This window comes from Hirundo rustica, chromosome 18 (assembly GCF_015227805.2).
Source record: "Hirundo rustica isolate bHirRus1 chromosome 18, bHirRus1.pri.v3, whole genome shotgun sequence".
NCBI lineage: Eukaryota > Metazoa > Chordata > Aves > Passeriformes > Hirundinidae > Hirundo > Hirundo rustica.
Genome location: NC_053467.1, coordinates 1,609,052 through 1,629,672, shown reverse-complemented (window position 1 = coordinate 1,629,672; position 20,621 = coordinate 1,609,052). Strand labels below are relative to the sequence as shown.

The window sequence follows — 20,621 nt, the reverse complement described above, 5'->3', positions numbered from 1 at the left end:
GGCCTGAGCGTATTGTTTCCCGGTCCCGTGTCCCTGCTGTAATCTCAGGCAGGATGGCGTTTGCCCTGGGCTGTTTCTAATGCACTGGGTATTGTCCTCTTGAGCGCATTGGACAAAGTGATGACAAGGACCCGGTAAAAAAAGTTTCTTGTATCACTGCTCAGCTATGCAGGGCATTGGCGGCCTCCTGTCACTGGGACGTTCGGGCTTTCGGTTGGGGTCTGGCACTTTGTGCTCACCCTGCCGGAGGTGATTAGAGGAACACGTCAGCTGAACTTTCCACTGTATAAACAGTCGAGATTCCAAGGTTAAAGTAAAATGATTTTAAACCCTGTCATCTTTCTGGTATTGCGAAAACAAAAGGCTTAACATTTACAAGTGCTCTTCTAACTCATCTCTGCTCTGTGTTCAGTCCTTTGCCCCAAACTGTGAGTGCCACAAGGTGCCTCCGACTCCAAAAATGAGCTGGAGGATCCTTCAACTTGAGGCTTTCTTCTGCAGAAAGCTGAGGGCTGGGTGATGTTCCTGGTGCAGCTGCACCGCCTTCTTCTCATGGCACCCTACGGTACCAAGCAACTCGGTGTTGGACGCTAACGTGCCACATTTCACCCCAAGTGAGTTGAAACTGGCTAACAAGGACACGTTTTACCCCAGCAATGTGATAGAAGAGCGTTGTGAAATTTAAAACTGAGCAAATAATTTTTAAGCCATGCTTTTTGTTTTTAACAGTTTGGTCCCGTAAATCTCTGTTTACCATGAGCTCCTGACAAGGCAGCTGGAGAGATGTTCTATTCAAGATTCAAGATCATTTGCCCAGTCTCCAAACCTCAGCTCCGGAGGATAAAGTCATGCTCACACTGCCTCAAATGTTTATAAAGGGGGGATTTTTTTAAAACTTTTTTTTTTTTTTTTTTTTCCCCACTGTTGTCTCCTTTAGTAAGTGGCCAGGGAGATTTTACTTGAACTCTCCTTAAAAATTCCTCTCCAGGCAGAGTCCTGGAACATTTCACCTTCAAAGAGGAGAGCTGCGACACGCTGGGAATGGAGCAGCTCCAAGGCCAGGCTGGAGAAGCTGCTGTACACACACAGCCTGCATTTCACAGCCCCCAAATCAAGAGCAGGAATAGCTATGGGGCAGGACAGAGCAGTATCTGAGCCTGGAATATTTCATGTCATTTAAGACGGTTTCTGAGATGAAATGAAAATCAATGTGCTTCCTGTTTCAACTCTCATTTTTGGCGTGGCTCCTGTGGCTCCAAGACCCTTTCTGTCCCAAAGCCATTGTCCCCAGCGTGCTCTGAGCTCCAGAACAGACCCTTCAAATGGGATTGTGCCAATGGAAATGATCCCATTAACTGAGGAACTGTGAGCAACAGAACAAGCAGCTTCCAGGGGCAGAGCAGCTCTCAGTGCCTCATTGGAGACGGAGCAGGGTACACCCAGCACTTGCCTTATGCCTAAGCTTGGTTTTCCTCCATCACCTCCTCCCACCACAGGAGGGAGGAAGAATCATCCACAATTACTTCCCCCACGCTGCTGCAGGGGAGCTGGTGTGGGAGCCAACACAGAGCAGAGAGGTGACTCGAATTTCACCAGGGCCCAGTGCCAGGACAGGGAGAGCCGAAAGCAGAGAAAGGAGCAGGAAGGTCGGCAGGGTCCTGCAGTGAAAGGACAGCAACTCGTATTTTTGAAGTCTGGGGCTGTCTCCACATGAGGCTCTTTTTGAGGGAATGTGGCTGAGCAATGGTGCAGGTTTCAGTGCCACTGCTCTAAGATGAGAGCTCTGTGCCCACAGGTTGTGCTGGACTGGGTTGGTTACTAAAATTATTAAATTATTACTAAAATATTATTAAAATAATGAAACTTAAGCCATAAATGCAGCTCCTTCATCCAGGTCAGTCAATTCCTGTGGTCACTGTGGGTTCCTGGACAGCCCCTGCCCCACTCCATGCTCACACACAAACACACACATGTTCACTGCCACTACCTTTTATGGCCTCTTTCACAGCTGAGTCCACAGGAATAATATTCTTCTCCACCAGCTCCAAAGGACCCGGCCTGAGCGCAATCTTTTCGTTGAGGTCATCTGCCAGTCGGGCTCTTTTCAGCTTCATTTGAGTAGACTGAATGGACCCCTCTGCAGCTGAGTCTAAAAGGGCAAACAGAAACATCAGGGAAAAGATTTTCACTGGAAGAATAATAAAGTCCTGGAATGATCTGCCCAAGGAGGTGGTGGAGTCACCATCCCTGGGTGTGTTTAAACAAAGCCTGGATGTGGCACTGGGTGCCAGGGTTTAGTTGAGGTGTTGGGGCTGGGTTGGACTCGATGATCTTGGAGCTCTCTTCCGAGCTGGTGATTTTGTGAATTCTGTGACCAGGGGCTCAGCACTCAGTGAGGATGTGGAGTCCTTCAGCACAAACTCTGGGGGCTGTGGCCAATACCTGAGCATGGCTCAGCACAGCAGCATCTGCTCTGCTAGACTGGGTGGGGCTGCTGGGGTTTGGGACATGAGTCCTTCTCTGAGCCTCAGGCTCAGCCTCTCCATCCCCAAACAAGAGCCTCTCTACTGCCCTGGGCTTGCAAACCCAGCCTACAGCTGGAGCATCCTCTGCAAGGCCCAGGAGTGATCTGTGATGGAATCTTCATGAGCAAGATGCCACTAGCAAGGGCCAAAGGGGTCTCCAGCTCCTGGAGCACATTGGCCCCTTGTGGCAGATGGATCCCTACCTCTGGGAAACAGCTGGAGAATAGAACCACTGGCAGTGCTTGACAGCTGGAGTAAATGGCTGAAGTTTACTGGAGTAAATGGAATTCAAAATGCCGAGGTTTGGGCTGTGGACTTCTGGAGGTGACTTGACTACAGTGCTCCAGGCTTTCAGGGAAGAATGAGCTGGGGAGGAGCAGAGCGAAGGCAGGTAGATCTGGAAGCTGCACCCCTACCAAAGCCAGCTGAGAAGACCGCCGTTATCAAAGGGTGACAGAAGAATAGCAACTTAAAGAGAAAGATTTCCTGAACAAAGCTATCTGGCTCCTCTCTTGGACCAGGCATGAGTAGTGAGGGAGTGGGATTCTAAACCAGACCACTGCTAAACCCTTGAGGGTCTAAAGGAGGAACAGCTGTCTGTAGGTTGTTCTGTCTTCAAAGCCTGGACAGTCTCTGGAAGAGATACAGTCAGGAGCATGAGCTACAGGGTTTGATACCACGGAAATCCTCTACAGGAGGTCAGGAGAGCTGGTCCAGGGCCATTCCTGGCCTCAGATTCTACAGACCCAGTGCACACAAATGAGCTGCTTAAAGTGAATTGCAACAGGAGGGGCGCCTTCAAAGCACTTGGGTGATGCAGACCGTGTCACCTGGCCAGTTCCAATCACCTCTAGGTGCAGCTGGGAACAAAATGGATTTGTGAGTCATATCCACAGAATGGATATGCCAAGACACAGCTCTGAAAGGCAGAGCAGGACAGACAGAGGTGTGAGCAGAGGTGTGTGCAGGTAAGGGGGGCGTGGGGCAGCACATGCCTCTTGCTGAGTGCACAGCCAGGCACTCTCTGCTCTCTGCAGTCTCTCTCCCCTGGCTGGCTCTGTCCCTGTCCCTGCCCAGGGACTGCAGCTGCCTCCACATCTGGGAACAGCCCCCAGCTCCAGTCCACATCGCCTCCATCATTTAACCTAAGGGAAGGACACTCTCCATCTCTTAAACAAGCAGTGGGGCTAGCTTATTTGAGGGATGGAAACCCAAAAGCAAGGCAGCAACACTGATCCAGCACAGGACCCAGGCTCAGCCCTCCTGCCTGCCAGAGGGGAAAAAGAAATACAGATTGCATCCATGCTGAGAGCTGAGGGCAGCACTCACAGCTGCCAGAGTGTGATCTGCTTCTTCCAGGCAAGTGCCAGGGCTCAAGGAGGGAGGGAGGGAGGCTGCACATCCTCTCTGTCTCTAAGGATCTCGTTATCTCTGGAGATAACGAGGGACACTGTGGTGTTCTGCTGTCTGTGATGGGATACAGCCCTGCCAGCTCTCTGGCTGAGAGGGAACACCAGGATGGGAGAGGAGAGAGCTGCTGTGGCTCACGGACTGATAGCAGGGCTTTCCATACAGCTCTGATTGGGTCACTGACTGCACGGGCTGTCACACAGAATATCCAGAATTATTGCAGCACAAAAGATGCCCAGCTTTGGGAAGGTGTTACAATGAACTGCTATAGGAATTTCAGTGCCCTGGAAAAGTTCCCTGGGTTTGCTCTTCATGTTCAGCCACTGGCACCGGAGTCTAACAGAGTTCTCTCTCACAGCTGTTCTGTACCCCATTGTTCCCTAGAGCATCTTATGCTGCTCCCTGCCAGAGATGGGAGGAAGACTGGGTGGCCTTGGGACTGTGTCTGTCAGGAAATAAAAGCCTGTCCTGCTTCCTGAACACCGGGTCTGGGCAGAATTTCGTACGTGTCCCATTCGAGTCTGCCCCCCATGAGCAGCTGGAGCAAAGCCATGGCAATGAGATTCCTGAAGGAACACGAGAAGGGCAGGAGAACACGAGTCCCAGGGCAGGGGACACAAGGGGTATGTGGGAGAAGCTCGGGCAGTCTTACCTTGCAGAATGTGCATATTGACCAGGTCTGACCGCTCAGGCCTGCTTCTGATCTTGTGCTTGAGATAATCTTCAGTCTGCAGAACACAAAGCAAAGTTACCTGGCTAGAGAAGCAATAAGGTACTGAGAGCACCTGCCCCTGTGCCATCCCACGATCCTTCTGGGTTTATTACAAGCTGGGTTGAGCGAGCTCCTAAATTACATTTTCCATCACTGAAACGCTTGTTCTTGGGCAGGAGTTCTTCAGAAAGGGAACAACGTGCACATAGCTGCTGACTGTGCACTGCAGCCACTGCTGTGCCCTTTGCCATCGCTCTTGGGCTTCTGATGCCTGAAATGTTAGGAGAACTCACAGGAAGGGTGAGACTTTATTCCCTGGGAGCAGAGGGCCTGCACACAACGTCACCTCTGAGAGATGCTCCAGGATGTCCTGGTAGCAGCAGCTGCTGTGGAAAGCCCAGCACTCCGGGGTGAGGTGTCAGGCAGAACAAGTCACGAAAGCACTCAGACTCTGTACCCAGGTCAGCCACGAGGCTTCACCTCCCTGCAGCCTTGCAGCCCCGGTGCTCTGTGCTTCCTCACCCAAGCTGTGATACGGGGTTGGGAAAATCGGCTTTGCAGTCACTGCAGTTGGGTTTGTGATGGACACGGTCCTGGAGCCTTGTGCCAAGCCCCTCATGGATTTAGGAACAGAGAAGCACACAGAGGTACAGGAACACCATCCAGGAGGGCCAAGAGAGTCAGCCTCGAGGGCGGGTGACCTCAAGAATACAAACATAAGCTTATCCCCTGGTGAAGAAAAGCTAGAGCTCAACTTAGACAAGCTCTAAACTAAGCTGAGCCGCGAGAAGAAATAGTACAAAAATTGCACAGAGTTCAAAGAGATTAAGATCTTAAGGATAAATATAAAAGAATAGTACAAGCAGCTGGAGCAAAATTGGAAATCCACAGTACAAAATGTACAGGATCATGAGAAAAGGATCTTGTAAGGACTTCTGTAGCCAGGATCAGGCAATGGAAAGTGCTGTCCGTGTTCCATAAACAGGAGAAATAATTGTGCATACCACTGAGATGGCTACAGGATTTAATGCCTTTTAAAAACCATCCTCACTAAAAAGATTAATGGCTCTTTATCAAACAGGTGGCTCAGCCAAGAACCTTCAGCAACAAAAGGGAAGAAACGCCAATTGTCAGGTTGGAGGACAGGTTAGAGGGTACTCAGAGGAGTTAAATGTTCCCAAACAATTTTAAGACACGCGAGGCTGGAGCAACTATCTGTGGTTCTCCAGGAAACTGGGCAAAGGAGAGTAATTGCTAGCTTTAAAAGAGATGGGAAGAAGAAACCAGGAAATTATCAAGCAGACAGCAAGATATTGTACCAAGTAATCAAACAATCTATATAAATTAATTTTGAAGATAGCAAGGAGGTGAGCAAGAGCCAGGATGAATTTATCAAGAACAAATCGCATCACATCAACCAAAATTCCTTCTATGGAGAACTGACAGTTTTCTGTTACAGGAGTAAACAGCGAGTATCACGCAGCTTGACTCAAAGCATGTTTTGACATTATCTCCCATGGCTTTCTCACGTGCAAGCCAGAGAAATTTGGTCTGGATAAGACTAATATGAAAAAGGAGCAGAGCTGTGCATCACCAGAGGAATTGGAAATGGATCAGAGTCTGAACAGAAGAATAAATCAAATCCTGTTAACAAAGCGATTTTTCCTGCTAGTCAATATATTAATTAATGCCTTGAATGATAGAAGACGCACTCCTTAATTCTGAATCATGCAAGGCTGATTCCAGTGCACCGCGATTTGGCACAACTGATGATCCGAAATGCACGGGCTACAGTTCCAAGAGGGACATTTGGGAAGGGCTGTGTTCAGGTTACAGCTGATTAGGCACTGCGGTGGATGGAGACCCAATGCACCAGGGATGCTCCTGCAGCGGTCACTGGACAGGGCCTTAGGCAGAAATTAGTTACTTCATGCATTGGAAAAGTGTAAAAGGCTCTGGAGAATCCAGTGATCAGGAGCTGACCCACAACCCCAAACCAGCAAGGGAGACACAGCACAGGGTGTCAGTGCTGTTCCCTGCGTCTGAAAGGGTCCAAGGAAGGGTCTGGGCAGCAGCTGCAGACATCACCACGGAGTCAGAGATCAGATCAGAGGGGGGCTGAGGGAGGGGACGTTGGTCAGTCCACAGGTGAGATGGTTATCGGGAGACAGGGTGCAAAACAGCTTTTAAAAGTGCTGCAGGAAGAAAGAGACACAGCTCTGGATACACACACAGTGGTGTGCTCAGACTTCAGCAGAGCAGCTTGGGCTGGGAGCGAGGGGCCAAGAGCTCACAGCACAGTTCAGAGAGCAGACAGTGGGCAGGGGGGCTCTGTCAGTGCTCACACCCCAGGCACTGCTCACACACTAGTCAGGACTGCCCTGGGGCAGAGGCAGGACAGGCACCTCACAGCCCCCCCGTGCCGGGTGAGGGCTCGAGCCCTGCCCAGGCAGACAGCCCCAGGAAAGCCAGCCTGCTCTCTGTCCTCCACCCCAGCAATCTTTTATAGGACATGGACTTCAAAGTCTGCTGCGCTGGCCTGCTGCCAGCCTCTAACGTAGCCAGTGACAAGTTTAAACAAATAATAGACAGTTTATTTACTGAAGTCTTTACGACGCCTTGCCCTTCCCCCGTGTTTTCCCCAGCTTATTTCCACCAACACAATCCCGTGCTTGGACCGTGTGTAGGTTTGCCTGGTTCCTGTGCCAGGTCAGAGCAAGCTGGTGTCGGCACCTGAGTGCATTTTAAACTCACGCAGTGCATTTCCAGCTAATCCTTAGATCAGGTCCTGACTTGGGCTCAGCTCCAGCTGCTGTCCCACAGCTGTGTTCCTGCTGTGACTTCAGCTCGTTTGGACCCTGGCTGTTAATATGCTGCATTTGTGTCTCTGGGGTGCAAATGATGAAGAATTCAGATGTGAGCTTTCCTAACAGCAGCTGGAGCAGAGGAGCTTCCACAACACAGGGACAGTTATCTGCTTTCTGTTTGCACAGCGTCAGCTTGGGGGAACATCAGCTAAACAACAAATGCCTTCGAGCAACTGTCGGGAAACAGCTGCTGATTTTCCAGGTCTAAGCAGGGCAGCTTTGCAAGGGAATAATGTTTGTTACGGGCTGTGCTCAGTGTCTTCATTAGCACTTTCTAAACATGCCCGTGGTTTGGGATAGACTAGACCATCCTTCCCCTTTCCCCAGGCAGCCAGCCAGTGAAAGCTTTTGAAGAGAAAAGACAAAGAGACACGAATGTATACTTTAACTGCAAAATATATGACGCTTCAAGGATACTTTGGATTGCTTGAAATTTTTTAAGCATACTAATCTTTCAGAGCCGTGGTTTATTTCTTATGCTCGCCGTTTGTTACCACGGGAGGCTCGGGGCAAGTGATTTGGAGTGTGTTTAAGTTCAGAAGAGCGCTTCCCTGTATTTCACAATCATTCTTCCTTGCAAAGGTCCTTCCCCATGTGACTGCAGGCAGGTTTTGCAGACTAATGGAGCAAATTCTTGTGTTCAGGCAAAACCTGCACGATTAATTGCTTCCCTTTCTGGGATCGTCCCTCCAGCTTGATCAAGGCTGGATTGCTGGCGATTGGAAAACCAATGCGAGCTCCCAAGAAGTGATCAGATCACAGAGTTTCAATGTCCTTTGGCAGTGTTTAGGGGAGCCTGGTAATGGGGTGAGTTGGAACCTGGCCCATTTCCCCCTTGGACGTTGTGTCCTAGTGGCCAAGGTACGCTGCAGGGATCAAGCCAGAGCTCCAGCCTGGTGACAAGTGCGGGTTCCCTGGGGACTGGCTGCAGGTGGCACCTGCATTCCCCCTGCACGCTTGCTGATGTGTTCCCTCAAGCCTGGCCCTGCTCTCACCTGGCTGCCAGGAGGGCAGAGCAGCCAGCACACGGGGAGCAGGCTGTGGATGTGACCCCGAGGGGGAAGCAGGAGTTCCGCTGGTTGGACATTTACTGCAAGGACTGGCAAATCTGTGCTGAACCCTGCCCTGCCCACAGCCATCTGTAAAACCTGGGGCTGCTGTAAAACCCCACGGCTCAGGGCACAGATGCCCCTTCTGCCCTTTTTTTATACCTTCTCTGCTCGGGGAAGGATGCTTCAGAGCATTCTGGAAGCAGAGCAGGTGCTCTGCCCCTCATCCTTGGCCACCAGGCCAGAGTGGAGGGTGCCAGAGGAGGGGACAGTGGTGGAAGGTGCTTTCAAACCCCGTGATTCATGCAAAGCAAGCCCATGTGTTCCCTCATTGGGACGGCTGCAGGAGTTACCTTGGCTCGCTCCAGACTTTTTCGCTGTTCATGGAATGCTGATGGGCTTTTCAGTGCTGCAACAGGAAAGAAAGAGGAGCAGTCAGCACAGGAGCGGAAGCAAGCAGCTACCAGGATATTCAGCAACAGCATTTTAATGAGTGCTATAAAAATAGCAACACAAACTAGCCGTTCTCTTTATTGTGCTGACTAAAAATAACTCAGGAAAGCTCTGGGAAATCCCATGCTCTCAGCCAGTCCATGGCAAGAGAGCAGGGGGGATGGAGAGCATGGGGAGAGCAGGAGGCACGTGGGCAGGGAGGGGGTGCAGGCTTTGAAACACAGTGCTCTGTGGGACACCTCGGAGAGCAGATAAATCTTTTCCCTGTCGTGTTCCCTGCAGGTAATGGAAGGCACCACAGCTCCAGAAGATGGATCTGGGAAGAGCAAACACCTGTGAGGGACCTCACCTGAAAGTGAAACCTGAAAGTGAAACCTGTCTGTGATTAAGATTTGAGGTCAGCAGGAAAATTAATACCTGCCTCAGCTCTTGGGGTCTGTGGTGCAGCCTGCAGAGAGGGCATTGCCAGGTGATCCTTTATCCCCTTCTGCCACTGACCATGACTGGACATTTGTCCTGTCCTGCTCAAAGGCAGCTGTGTCACATGTGGGACCTCCCTGGGCAGGCAAGGAGCACACCATGTCCTCAGCATCTCCTGACTCCAGTAGTGCTCCCAAAAAAAAGGTCAATAGTCCCTGGCTCTGGGGCCAGTGAACACCAGTCCCACGGAGCAGCCTGTATCGGAGTCAGGGAGAGCCCTGCACATTCCCTTGTTTAATGTGGTGCAGTAGGAATCGAGGCAGAATTCGCATGGTGAAGGGGTTAATGCTTCTCAAATCCTACAAAAATTCTTTTCTGCCTGTGTAAGCAGACAAAACTAACTGCTCCCATTGGGACCAGGAAGGGGAAGGTGTCCTGACCCACAAAAAAACAGTCTGCTGCAACTCTCTGTCTGGCAACAGAAATTCCCTTTCCATCGTCTGAACGGGGTCCAATAAAGACAGAAACTATTTTCGTGCAGGCCTTGTTATCCTCCACCAGGTCTAGGGGAGAAACAGGAAAGGTTTGGGGGACCCCTGAGTGGACTTTTAGTGGTCAACGCCCAGGCAACCCCTGGAAGATCCAGTGAGCCACAGGAAAACACAGAGGGCACATTCCTGCTCCTGCCCTTTGGAAAGCAGACAGACAGACAGACAAGCTGGTGTTGCTGTGCCATGCTCCAGTGAGCAGCCACCAGCACTGGTGACAGCTGCTTTAATCGGAAGCAAAATTAAAGAAAGAGAAATGAAGTTAGCGAGAGAGACGACTTTCCCAGCCCTGCTCACGTGAAGGACTGATGTTGGCAGTGTGCTACAGGCACTCACCAAGTGCTGTGCCATTCAAGGGGAGAGTGCTGCAGAGTTCAGTAATTTACCAAGATTTGTGGAGGAATTACGTGGCTGCTGCAGCTTGCATCAGTCTGCAGGACAAATAATGATACTGCTAGTTCAGAGAACGTGTCAGGGGATGACATTTCAGCATGAAATGGGTGAGGGTCTGGGGGCACCAGGGCAGAGGCGCCGTGTGTGGTGCTGATCACCTTGGGACAGCTGTTTAAAGGCTTCAGTGAGGATGAGGGGGTGGCTGTGTGCAGCAGGAGGCCCTTCAAGCACAGGTACTTCTGCAGTCCACCACAGCCAGGGGGACTCACCTGCTGGTCCTCAGAACCAACATGGCATGGGAAGAGATGCTTAACAAAGCCTTGTTTTTTCCTAAGGAATGTCTGCACATGCCCAAGCCATGGGGAAGCTGGCTGGGGCTCGCATGTATTAAACGCTAACATCTGACACTTCCTCCCCATGTCAAACCCAGCAGTTAAATCCTGCCTGTTTGTTTTTATAATGGCATAAGTGCCTTTTCTTCTGTTACTTTCGGCGAGTGAACCGCGCTCAAGTTTCCCAAAATGGTCTTCTTGGACAGAAACCAGACTGCAAAATGTCAGCCTAGAAGTTGGGAGTGCAAAGAAGCCGTAAGTAACAGGAAAACACCCTTCAGTTGCCATCAAATGTATTTGGCTGGATACTTTGCGGTGTGGAAGGTTTGGGGTGTCGGGTGCCTCGTGTGCCAGCGCAGCCTCGCAGAGCAGCCCCAGGTGTAACAAACCCCTCAGGGGGCACTGCTGCCCCATGTTCTTGCGTTCCTCTAGCGAATATCACAGTATTTTGTCTAAAGCTTCAGCTCCTGGAGTCCTGTGATCAAAGTGCCTGCCCTTTCGTGGCAGGCAGCATCAAATCTGAAGGCTTAAAGAAATAAACGGGCGAGAAATGGAAAGAGTAGGCATTTATCAGCCTTAAAACCACTGAACATTTTGGCAGCCGTGATTTTTCGTCGTCCTGCTCGAGTTTTCCTAATGCTTGGTGCTGACAAGAATGTCCTGAGAAGGCCTTTGTTGTTCAGCACAATCCTCCGGGAGGGACAGGGCAGGGACAGGGTGCAGCAAGCGGTGCTAGAGCCATGCTTGTAGAGAGGTGGTGTTCTGCTGCTTAGGCAAGAGCTCCACCACAGCCTTCAAGGGCAGCCAGAAGAGACAGAAGTGACACAGCCTCTGGAAAATTGTGATCTTAGCAGCGAACCCAAGGGGTTCCTTGATGAGGCAGAAAGGATAATCCTCTACCTGGGTCCCAGGTAACCACAGATATGCACATGGAGCCTGAGCTAGGTCAGGATGGAGTATTCCACTGAGCAGGGCTGAGCTCCCAACATCCTTTCTCCAGTGGTGCTACAGCTTTCATGGTGCACCTGCAGGTGCAGAAGGGGATGGTTTTCATTCACTGACTTTTTGGGCTCTAGCAGCTGACTTTCTGGTGCAGAAAGATTTCAGGATAATGCTGTCCTGGAGTCCCAGGCTCGAATGCCAGGTGAGCAGGGGTGGATTGGGGTCAGGGGGGAGCACATTTGTCACTCTGCAGCGAGCAGCCCCTGTGGGGGTTCACTGGCCTCAGGTGGGTGCTGACAGCTCTGCCCTGTGGGGTCCTGCCTGGGCACAGGTCTGGGTATGTCTCAGTCCTCCAGGGACTGCCTGGAGCTCCCCAGAGCTGCCTTCCTCCCCAGCCTCCTGGAATGAGCCCTCTCTTCCTTCTCCTATCACAGACAGGCTTGTTCTTGTCCTGGCTTTTACAGGAGGGCAGGAGAGTCTCTGCCCTTGCATGAACAGCTTTGTGAGCCCTGTTTGAGCTGGGTATGCTTGTCCTGCTGCAGTCACCTCTGGCACGGGGAGCTCTGCAGCTGAAATTTTGGATGGTGTAAGGAGAGCATCTCTCCTGCCTTCACTTTGAGCAGGGGCATTACGGTGTGATCAGTGCACTGTACAGCACCAGGGATTGTCATATCTCTGCAGGGCTGGAAGCAAAGTCCCCCTGGTAGCGCTTTGCTCTGAGCTGTGGGGGGCTGAGCAGGCAGCTGGTGCCACACGGTGCCCCAGCAGTGCCCAGGATGAGCACGGGATGGAAAAGGCAGAAGAAGGTAACTCACGTGGCATGATGCCTTGGTCTGCCAGCTGCTCACGGGTCCTTCTCTGCTGGAGCCGCAGCTGTAAAACTGTGAGAGAGAGAGAGAGCGTCAGGGAAAGGGGCGGGATTGTGCCGAGGTGCCAATGCAGGGACAGAGTGTGTAGGGTCTGCGTGTGGCACAGAGGTCTGGCACCGATCCCTGCTGCTGCTGCACCAGTAATTTAGCTCATCCCATCACCCAGGTCAAGGGACTGCACTTGGAGTTAGCGTCAGATTCTGCACCTGTGGTTTTGTCTTCAAAGAGGACGCCTGTATCACAAGGTAAAACACAAAACTCGATTCCGTGCTTCCCTGCTGGAAGCTCAGTACAGCTTGCCATGAACACAAACACCTCAGTCACAACACAACCACACGCTTCCCTGCCCACCAGCACAGCCCCAGGCTGCTTCTCCTCAGCTGCCTGGAATGAGCTGGGGTTGGAAGGAAAAGAAAGGCAAGAACAGCATTTATGTCCTTGGGAGCAACCTGCTGAGCTCTGCCAACAGCTCGTGTCAACAGCACAGCTCTCCTGGGATGTGGGATGGAGCTGAAAAATAATCCCTCCCAGAGCAGTCCCCAAAGCATGGGGCTCCCTGAGATGCCACTGCTGGTGACTTTTCCACGTCCTCTGTACAAGCCATGTTTCACATTCAGAGCAAACGCTTCGTGAAGGTTTCGTATGGGACAACGATCTCCTGCCAAATTCCAGCACTTCTTTGGACACCAAAGATAGATTCTTGCTGTGAGGGAAGAATGTAGCCTTCAGTATGCAGTAAAGTCTGTGTGTGTGCTGTTCTTGTGAACCCAGGGTGAAGCTGATGGCTGAAGTCACTGGCAAACCTTGCTGCCGGGGGAGTTTGCAGCCCTCCTCTTCCCCATGGCACCACCCTCACTAAGGGCTGGTTCTGCCTGTGGACACGGATTTAAACCCTCACACTCTGGGTACCCACGCTGCACCCAGTTATCTGCACCCCCTTTGCAGAAGTCACGGCCCTCAGGGACCCTCAGAACCAAATGAGGTGGTCCATGCTCTGGGAATGCCGGTGTTTCCTCCTGGGCCGTGCAGATCTCCTGGCTGGGATCTCACACAGGGGCAGCTGGACCCCAGCTTCCCTGTGTAGAACCTTCTTTGTGACTGCCCACACTGAAGAACCGAGCAGAGCTTGGCACTTTCCCTGAGGAAAGGTTGGATCTTCATGGAACAGGTGAGCTGAGGGAGGTCAGAAACTGTCCAAGAATAAAAACAATCTCCTGCTCACCCAAAAATGGTTCTGCGCTCTCCTGGTGCAGGACCCCAGGCATTAGAGCATCCTGCCTTCAACTGAGGCAATTTACACACAGCACCACATTATTAACAGGAGTCACTTACACCACCCTGTCAAGGACACAGCAGTGCCCCATCAGGCTGGAGGATATCCCGAGTGAGGATCCTCCATCACTTCCCTTCACAGCTCCCACGTGTGCCAAATTATTTGCACCATTTCACTCCAGCTTCCGACGCAGCCGCACCAAGCGATGCCCCACATCCACACAGGCGAGGGGGGATTCTAACAGTCTGTGCATTCAGGGCCCACATTCCCTGCTGCTCCTGCTTATTTCGTAGCCCTTCCTAGCAGACAAACAATTCACCAGCCCCCTGGAGCAGCCAGCTGTCAGCCAGGCTGGTGAGGAGAAAAAGGAGAGGATACAAATCCCCTTGGAGCATAGCTCGGGAGGTGATGATGATTTCGCGTGTGGTGGGTGTGAGATTCATCATCTGGCCCGCTGCAAGAAGTGATGAAAACGTGTGGGTTTCACTGCCACAGCTCTCCCACTGCGTGAGCAGTGCTTGGGAGCCCGGATTCCCCAGATCCCACTGGGTCCCAGTGAGCAGGGCACAGCCTGGGGGATCCCCCCCACTGCAGCTGGTCCATGCTCCACCTCACAGCCTCTCCTTCGCCTCCTGCCCTGTGGACAGACTGTCACAGAGGGGATCTGGGGCTAGGTAACGGTAATTTTGTGCCAGGAGGAAAGGTCTGCAGTTTGGTTTTTGTGCTGTGACCCAGCAATGCCACTCAGTGCTCTGGTGTGAGAGCTGAGCGATTCCACGGGCAGGTCACCTCCCCCAGACAGGGAGTTCATCATGGGCCATGCTGAGTTTACAAACATCCTTAAGCCTGGCCCATCCTTAAGCTACAGGGGCAAGGAGGAAAATTTTATCCAGCTTTGTCTGTTCAGGGAGTGCTGTCAAAAAATGTGAGTGTCCAAAAATGTGAGTGTCCAAAAATGTGAGTGCGAGTACCAGCCACTCCCAGGAGCAGCACACACTCAACAGCTGAAACAGTTATTTCAGCCACCAAATATTCATCCCAGTCTGGACCTCCTCATGCAGCAGGATGCATGACTTGACTCTCAGATATTCCTATGGACTTCCAAAACCTGTTGCAAACCATCTGAGAATATCCAGAGTAGGAAGGGACCCACAAGGATCACCAAGCCCAAATCCTGGCCTTGATTTGGACCCAGCCACCTTTGAAGGGCAGGACTGCTGCTGGCTGCGAGGCTGGCTGTTCATGTCCCAGGTACTGTGTGAGCCTGATGGGGAAGAGGAGCTGCCCCAATGACTGTCCCAAGGTCCTGGCAGGGCTGGCACTCGGGCAGGTTCAGTCGTGCTGTTCATGGCCCTCTCAGACTGGGTCTGCTCCTGGCAGCTGCACCAGGAGCAGGAGTTGGTTCTCAAAGCAGGATGTGGGCAGGACTGTGGGGCTCCTTCCCACCCGGGCAGCAGGGAAGGCATCAAACTCCAGCGGGGAGTGATTCTGAGCTGGGTGACAAGCCAGCCAGCCTCCGTGGAGCTGACACAGCAGAGCCTCGTAAGATTTTCCTGGAGCTGCTGTTTTGCAAAAACACCTTGGCCAAACTTTGTCCTGAGCCCCTCCATGGATCTCAGCCCATCTGCTCTGCCCATAGCCACGAGCCACAAAGTGATTTCTCTGTAACATCGTGCCTCCAGGCCCACGTTGTCCTCTGTGGGACCTGTGTGAGCAGGGATGAAGCTCAGAGGTGAGGCTGGAAATGGCACTGCTCAGCCATGGACAGCCCTGGTCAGTCCTTTCCCAGGTGGGCACTGCTTTATCTCTGCCTGTGATGTCACTGCAGAGCTGGGAGCATTTCACTTCTAACAGCCAGATGTGCTACACATGTGTGTGTTACCTGGGAGACTGCACTGAAAAATCTCTGCGTGGGGGAGAACTGCATTTTTAACCCAGGTCCAGCTCTTCAGGTATCTTGGAAGAGACACTAGGGTAGCACAGCTGGCTAGCAAGGAGCCCAGGCCACCAAACAGACACAACCAGCTGTGAAATCCCTCTGAATCCATCATAATGTGCAGCCTCAGCCTCACTGGGGTCCTGAGAACAGGGTCTCCCCTGGGAGCCACCCCTTCAGCACCCCCACGAGCAGCCCAGATGTCCCCTGAAGCACAGTGAGGTTTTGATCTGTGCTACAACACATGCTTGACTGACAGAGAACCAGAAAAATGAAACCAAGCCCAAACTGATCTACATCAAGTCAGTGTTTTACAAAAACTTCACAAAACAGTCTCATCAGTTACAGCAAGGCCATGGTCTGAGCACACACGCACTGACTGTGACCTGCATGAGTTCATGATCCGAGAGGAAACGCAGGCGCATGCTTTATCTTTGGACACCAGGAAAATCAAAATAAAGGTTCTGCCAAAACGCCTGGCCAAACACCCTACCAGGACCTATTCTCTTCTGCCTTTGTTGACCTGCTGATTTTGGTCCAAATCACTCTCGCCACCGGAGGCAGACAGAATAAATTCCTCTCCCATCTCAGTTTCATTCAAGCCCTACGTGTAAGCATGAACACTTTCCTCCACGGAGCCAGGCAAGTCTTCCCTGCAAACCCACACCCATGTGTCCACAATTAGGTCTTGGTACCCCATGCCAAGCCATGCAGAGTCTTATTTATAGTGTTAAACTTTCACTTCTCACCAATTATCTGAATTACCACTGAAGTTAGGCAGATGTTGGCTTTGCAAGCTCTTTTCCATGTAGCTGCAAAAAATAAAAAAAAGGTCAGGGCTAAGGCTGGATCTGCATTTGTCAGCTTTGTTTGCTTTGCTCGATGCCAACGCTTCTCCACTGCTGGAGAACAATTGGTTTGTACTCAGAGCAAGAGATCACATAAATGATCATCTCTGGGAGGAGTTAAATGTGTTTCTGGAACAGCACTTAGATGTCCCGTTGATTTAGTGCAACCCCATTGATAGCTGGATCGCACGGGACAGCATGGCAGACTTGAAGAATCACCTTTCCTGCAAAATTTGTCAGGATGACCTCAGATCGGAGCATTTATCTTTGGCCAAACAGACAAAATAAAGAGGCACACAGATCCTCGAGGAAGGGAAGCGGGACCCTGCAGGACTGCAGCATGGTGGTGATTTCCTCTCTCTCCTCTGGAGAGGCTCCTGGCGCCTGGCAGTGGGATAGCCACTGTCCCTCCTCATGGCACAGCTGTGCTGGTCCTTCACTGGCACCACTGGAGACACAAGAGCAGGAGAAACGGCTGTGGCACTCAAGGGGTGATTGCAGGGCACCCTGAGAAGAGCCACTGCCAGCACCACGGCAGCCTTTCCTGGATAAACACAATTTTGCTTGCTAGTGATGCTGTCAGAGGGAAGTGAGGGACCAGAGAGCTGAATCTGGAGCCACACCAGTGCCAACATCTTCTAGCTGCCACCTCCTTGCTCCACTTTCTGCCTGGAGCATAGCACAGAGATTAAAGGGATTCTAGGAGGAGGAAACAACAAGTAATGTATCTCCAGCTCCCCTCAACGCACTCACATAGCTCCTTCAGCTGCTCTGCGTGCGCAGGCCAGGGAGAGACAGCGAAAGTTTAGTTATTAAGATTTACTTCAGCCCTCTTTAATGTTGGCCTGGAATCCCTCAAAAGGGATTCAGACTCATCGTGAGTCATGGAGCACAGCTAATCCTCCCCAAACCTGGGGAGCAAACAGAGCCTCACACCTGCCTGCTCGAGAGCGTTTCCAAAGCGATGGAGCACGGCTCAGCGCGGCTCCTTGGGGCTTGGCATTTATTCTGGGGGCTGATCCCTCCTGCTCCTCTGCAATGTACACAGCTCTGGAAGTGCTGCTGTCCCGTGTCACAGCCCCTGAGCCGTGCAGGACGGTGTGGGGCACAGCCATGGGCTGTTTGAGACTCTCAACCCTCTTCCAAGAGGATGGAGGATGGTGAATGAGAGCTGTGCACCTCCTGCCATCCTTGTGGGGCTTCACAGATGACAAAGCCCCCACACGGAGCAGGGACGCCACAGGAAACTTTGCAAATAAAAGAGGTTCCATTAAATGTTAGCTTTTTCCTTCTCTATTCCCTACGTTAATTAAAAAATCCAGCACAAACTGGAAGCAGCTTTATTTGACTTATTTGGGTTTCTCAGCATCCTGGTCTCCTCACGCCTCACACACTTGTGACATCCAGGGCTGTGCTGCGGCCGTGTCCCGCGTTAGCAGCGGGCACAGCCATGGGGACAGCGAGGCGCAGATATTCATTGGGGGTGCTGGTTGAACCCAGCTCCAGCAAAACCAACAGGCAGAGAAATCTCATCAAATGAGAAGCCTGCCTTTCACCAGGCCATTGCAAAGGATAGCAGTTGTGGGAATAAATCATGAACCAAAGAATGCCCCACAAATTGACTGTCCTAGAAATGCTGAAAGGCACGAGAATTTATGGACGCAAAGACCCACACAGTTTACTTTTCCTGGAGAATCATTTGAAAAATATGTTTAGAGAGCCCACTGTTGGTTCCATAATAAGGCCAGCTTACAAATAAACCAGAAATGAGCCTTAAAAACAATCCTGGTTCATTTGAAAAGAATGCAGGGACAATGCACAGCCCGTCCTCCGCTCCTCAGGGAGGTGGCAGTGTTGCTTTGTACATGCTGGAGGAATTGTTACAGACCGAGATTTTTTTCAAATGAACAGCAGTGTACCAATATACCAACAAATTTTAAGGAATGACTTAATCTAATGAAATGTAAGATCAGAGCGATATGGAAACCACACCAAAGACCTGGACCCGGGCTTTGTATAATTCAGCCAGACTGGGACACTTGTGTTTGCACACACACTCTGGGGTTTTCAACCAATTGCCAACTTTGTATTTGCTGAGAAAACAAAGTTTAAGTTGACCACCCAGCTGTCTAAGAGATCCTGATAACACCACTCATGTCTCCCATCAGTACCATAAATCTCCCGTTTCATTATCTACAATGAGTAAGGAGGCAAAAACACACACGGCGTGGGTGACACGCCAGACCGGGTGCATGTTCCAGCGTGACTGCCCCGTCCGCATTTAAAGCATCCCGTACAGCACACGCGGCTGATTTATCTGCACATCCTCACAGATAACATTCCCAGGGAGAACTTCACCTCTGGGAAGGTCAGAGAAAGCACCTTGAGAAGGTTTTGTTACCGTTAAAATTTGCAGTATGTTCTGATCGTTTTAAAAACCCGCAAAAACACAACAAGCTACAAGTCAGGACACCCACTCCCAAAGAGAGAATACTTACTATAGACGCAGCCAGTGACTAAAGGCATGAACATCCAGCAGAGGGGCTGATCTAGAAGCCACCGTCCCATAGTTCACCTTCACTCACCTTCACTCAGTGAACGTCCTCGGAGAAGCCCCTGCCCGGTGCTTCCCCTGACTTACGAGCCGGAGGCATGTTTGACTCGCGAACCCTCCGCGAGCGGCAATCAATTGTGTGCCTCCGGTTTTATTTCTCTGATGATGTCACTTGAAATACTTTTCATGTTCCACTTGTTATTTTTACTTCTAAAAATGACGCGTTTCTTCAAATCCATTTTTCTCCAATTAGTCACGACTTTAACGGGACGGGCTCGGCTGCCTGCCTGTCAGAGAGAGTGTCAGGCCCGTCCTCTCTCCGGGATTATCCCACACAGACCCGCAAGAGCACCTGGAATACACGGACGGCATTAGGCACCTTGTTTATCCCAGATGCCCTTTTGGCTTCCTGCCCAAATCCTTCGCAGCAGGGCCAGAGCAGGAGAACCGGGAACTGCCGTTTTACCCAGATTAAACCGCAGACATAAATCAAAGACAGCGAAAAACCAGGAGGAGGAGAAAAAAAAAAAAAAAAAAAAAAAAAAAAAAAAAAAAAAAAAGAAGCCAGAGAGAGGAAGGAAGATGCGTCTCTCCACTTGTGGAACAGCCTGTGTGAGAGCAAAGCCGTGACAGATCTACAACCCCTCGACTCTTTTGCTCACACGCTGCTTCCGAGCGTTTAATGCCAAAGTCTGTGGCTGAGGCTCGACAGAGAGAGAAGTTTTAAGAGAAATCTCAAGGTTTTCCCTACCTGATCTGAACTTGCTCCGAATCAGCAAGGAGTGCTCAGACCCCAGGAGTGTCATGGTGACTCAGGGACCAGATCCAGACGCCCCTCACTTAAACCATTAACTTCCTCCACAGGGAAAAGCCGACCAAACCGTGCCTGGTGCTCAGGATTCATCCAGCTCTCCTGGACTCTCTGGGTGCTTTTACGGCCGGCTGGCAAGGAGCAGCAAGCGGCTTTGCAAGATTTGGTCCCATCCAGCAGTGACCCTGCACAGACACCGACTGCTCCCCCTGTGCAGCGCTGGACTAATTAACGCGGAGCCAGCGGGAGCCTCCTCCCGCCCGGAGTTTACTACCAGCAGCTGGGTGTCCTGGCTGATGTCATCGTCTAGCGGGGAGCAGCGACTATCGGAAAGGGTCTTAGCAAAGACAGAAGTTTGATATCTGATCCTAATTACTACCGGCCCTACGCAGCCAATCCGGGCGCTCCCCGTCTCCGCCGACTTTGGGAGCCGCTGGAAATATCAACAGAGCCAGCGCTTAACTCTTTGCAGCGTGGTGGGACGCGGGTCCCGCACCGCAGTTCCCAAAGGCGAGGGGAGGGCTGATGGATGGATTCGGCCCGGGGCGGGTTCACACTCCAACGTCAGGAATGTGAGGATTGAATTAGAACCTTCAGAAAAAAGTAAAATACGTAAATCCGCACGGGCTGGGGACGGGATCAGCGTCCCGGTGAGAGGAGGGCTTTGGGAAGGTGGTTC

The 20,621-nt window shown here is 51.5% G+C and overlaps 1 protein-coding gene across 5 annotated transcripts in view; it reads right to left on the bottom strand.

Annotated features, from left to right (window-relative positions):
* Positions 1 to 20,253, bottom strand: part of MYOCD (myocardin) — a 33,734-nt gene extending 13,481 nt beyond the window's left edge. For 4 of the 5 annotated variants that reach the window (XM_040081735.1, XM_040081736.1, XM_040081737.1 and 1 more), the window contains exons 1-5: positions 19,883 to 20,253; positions 12,467 to 12,532; positions 8,917 to 8,972; positions 4,588 to 4,663; positions 1,988 to 2,149 (exon numbers count right to left, since the gene is read on the bottom strand). In XM_040081735.1, coding sequence (XP_039937669.1) covers positions 1,988 to 2,149; positions 4,588 to 4,663; positions 8,917 to 8,972; positions 12,467 to 12,532; positions 19,883 to 19,937 — 415 coding nt within the window. In that variant the 5' untranslated portion in view covers positions 19,938 to 20,253. The remainder of the gene's footprint in view (positions 1 to 1,987; positions 2,150 to 4,587; positions 4,664 to 8,916; positions 8,973 to 12,466; positions 12,533 to 19,882) is intronic. The other variant, XM_040081739.1, reaches the window with a different exon arrangement.
* Positions 20,254 to 20,621: the final 368 nt, after the last annotated feature.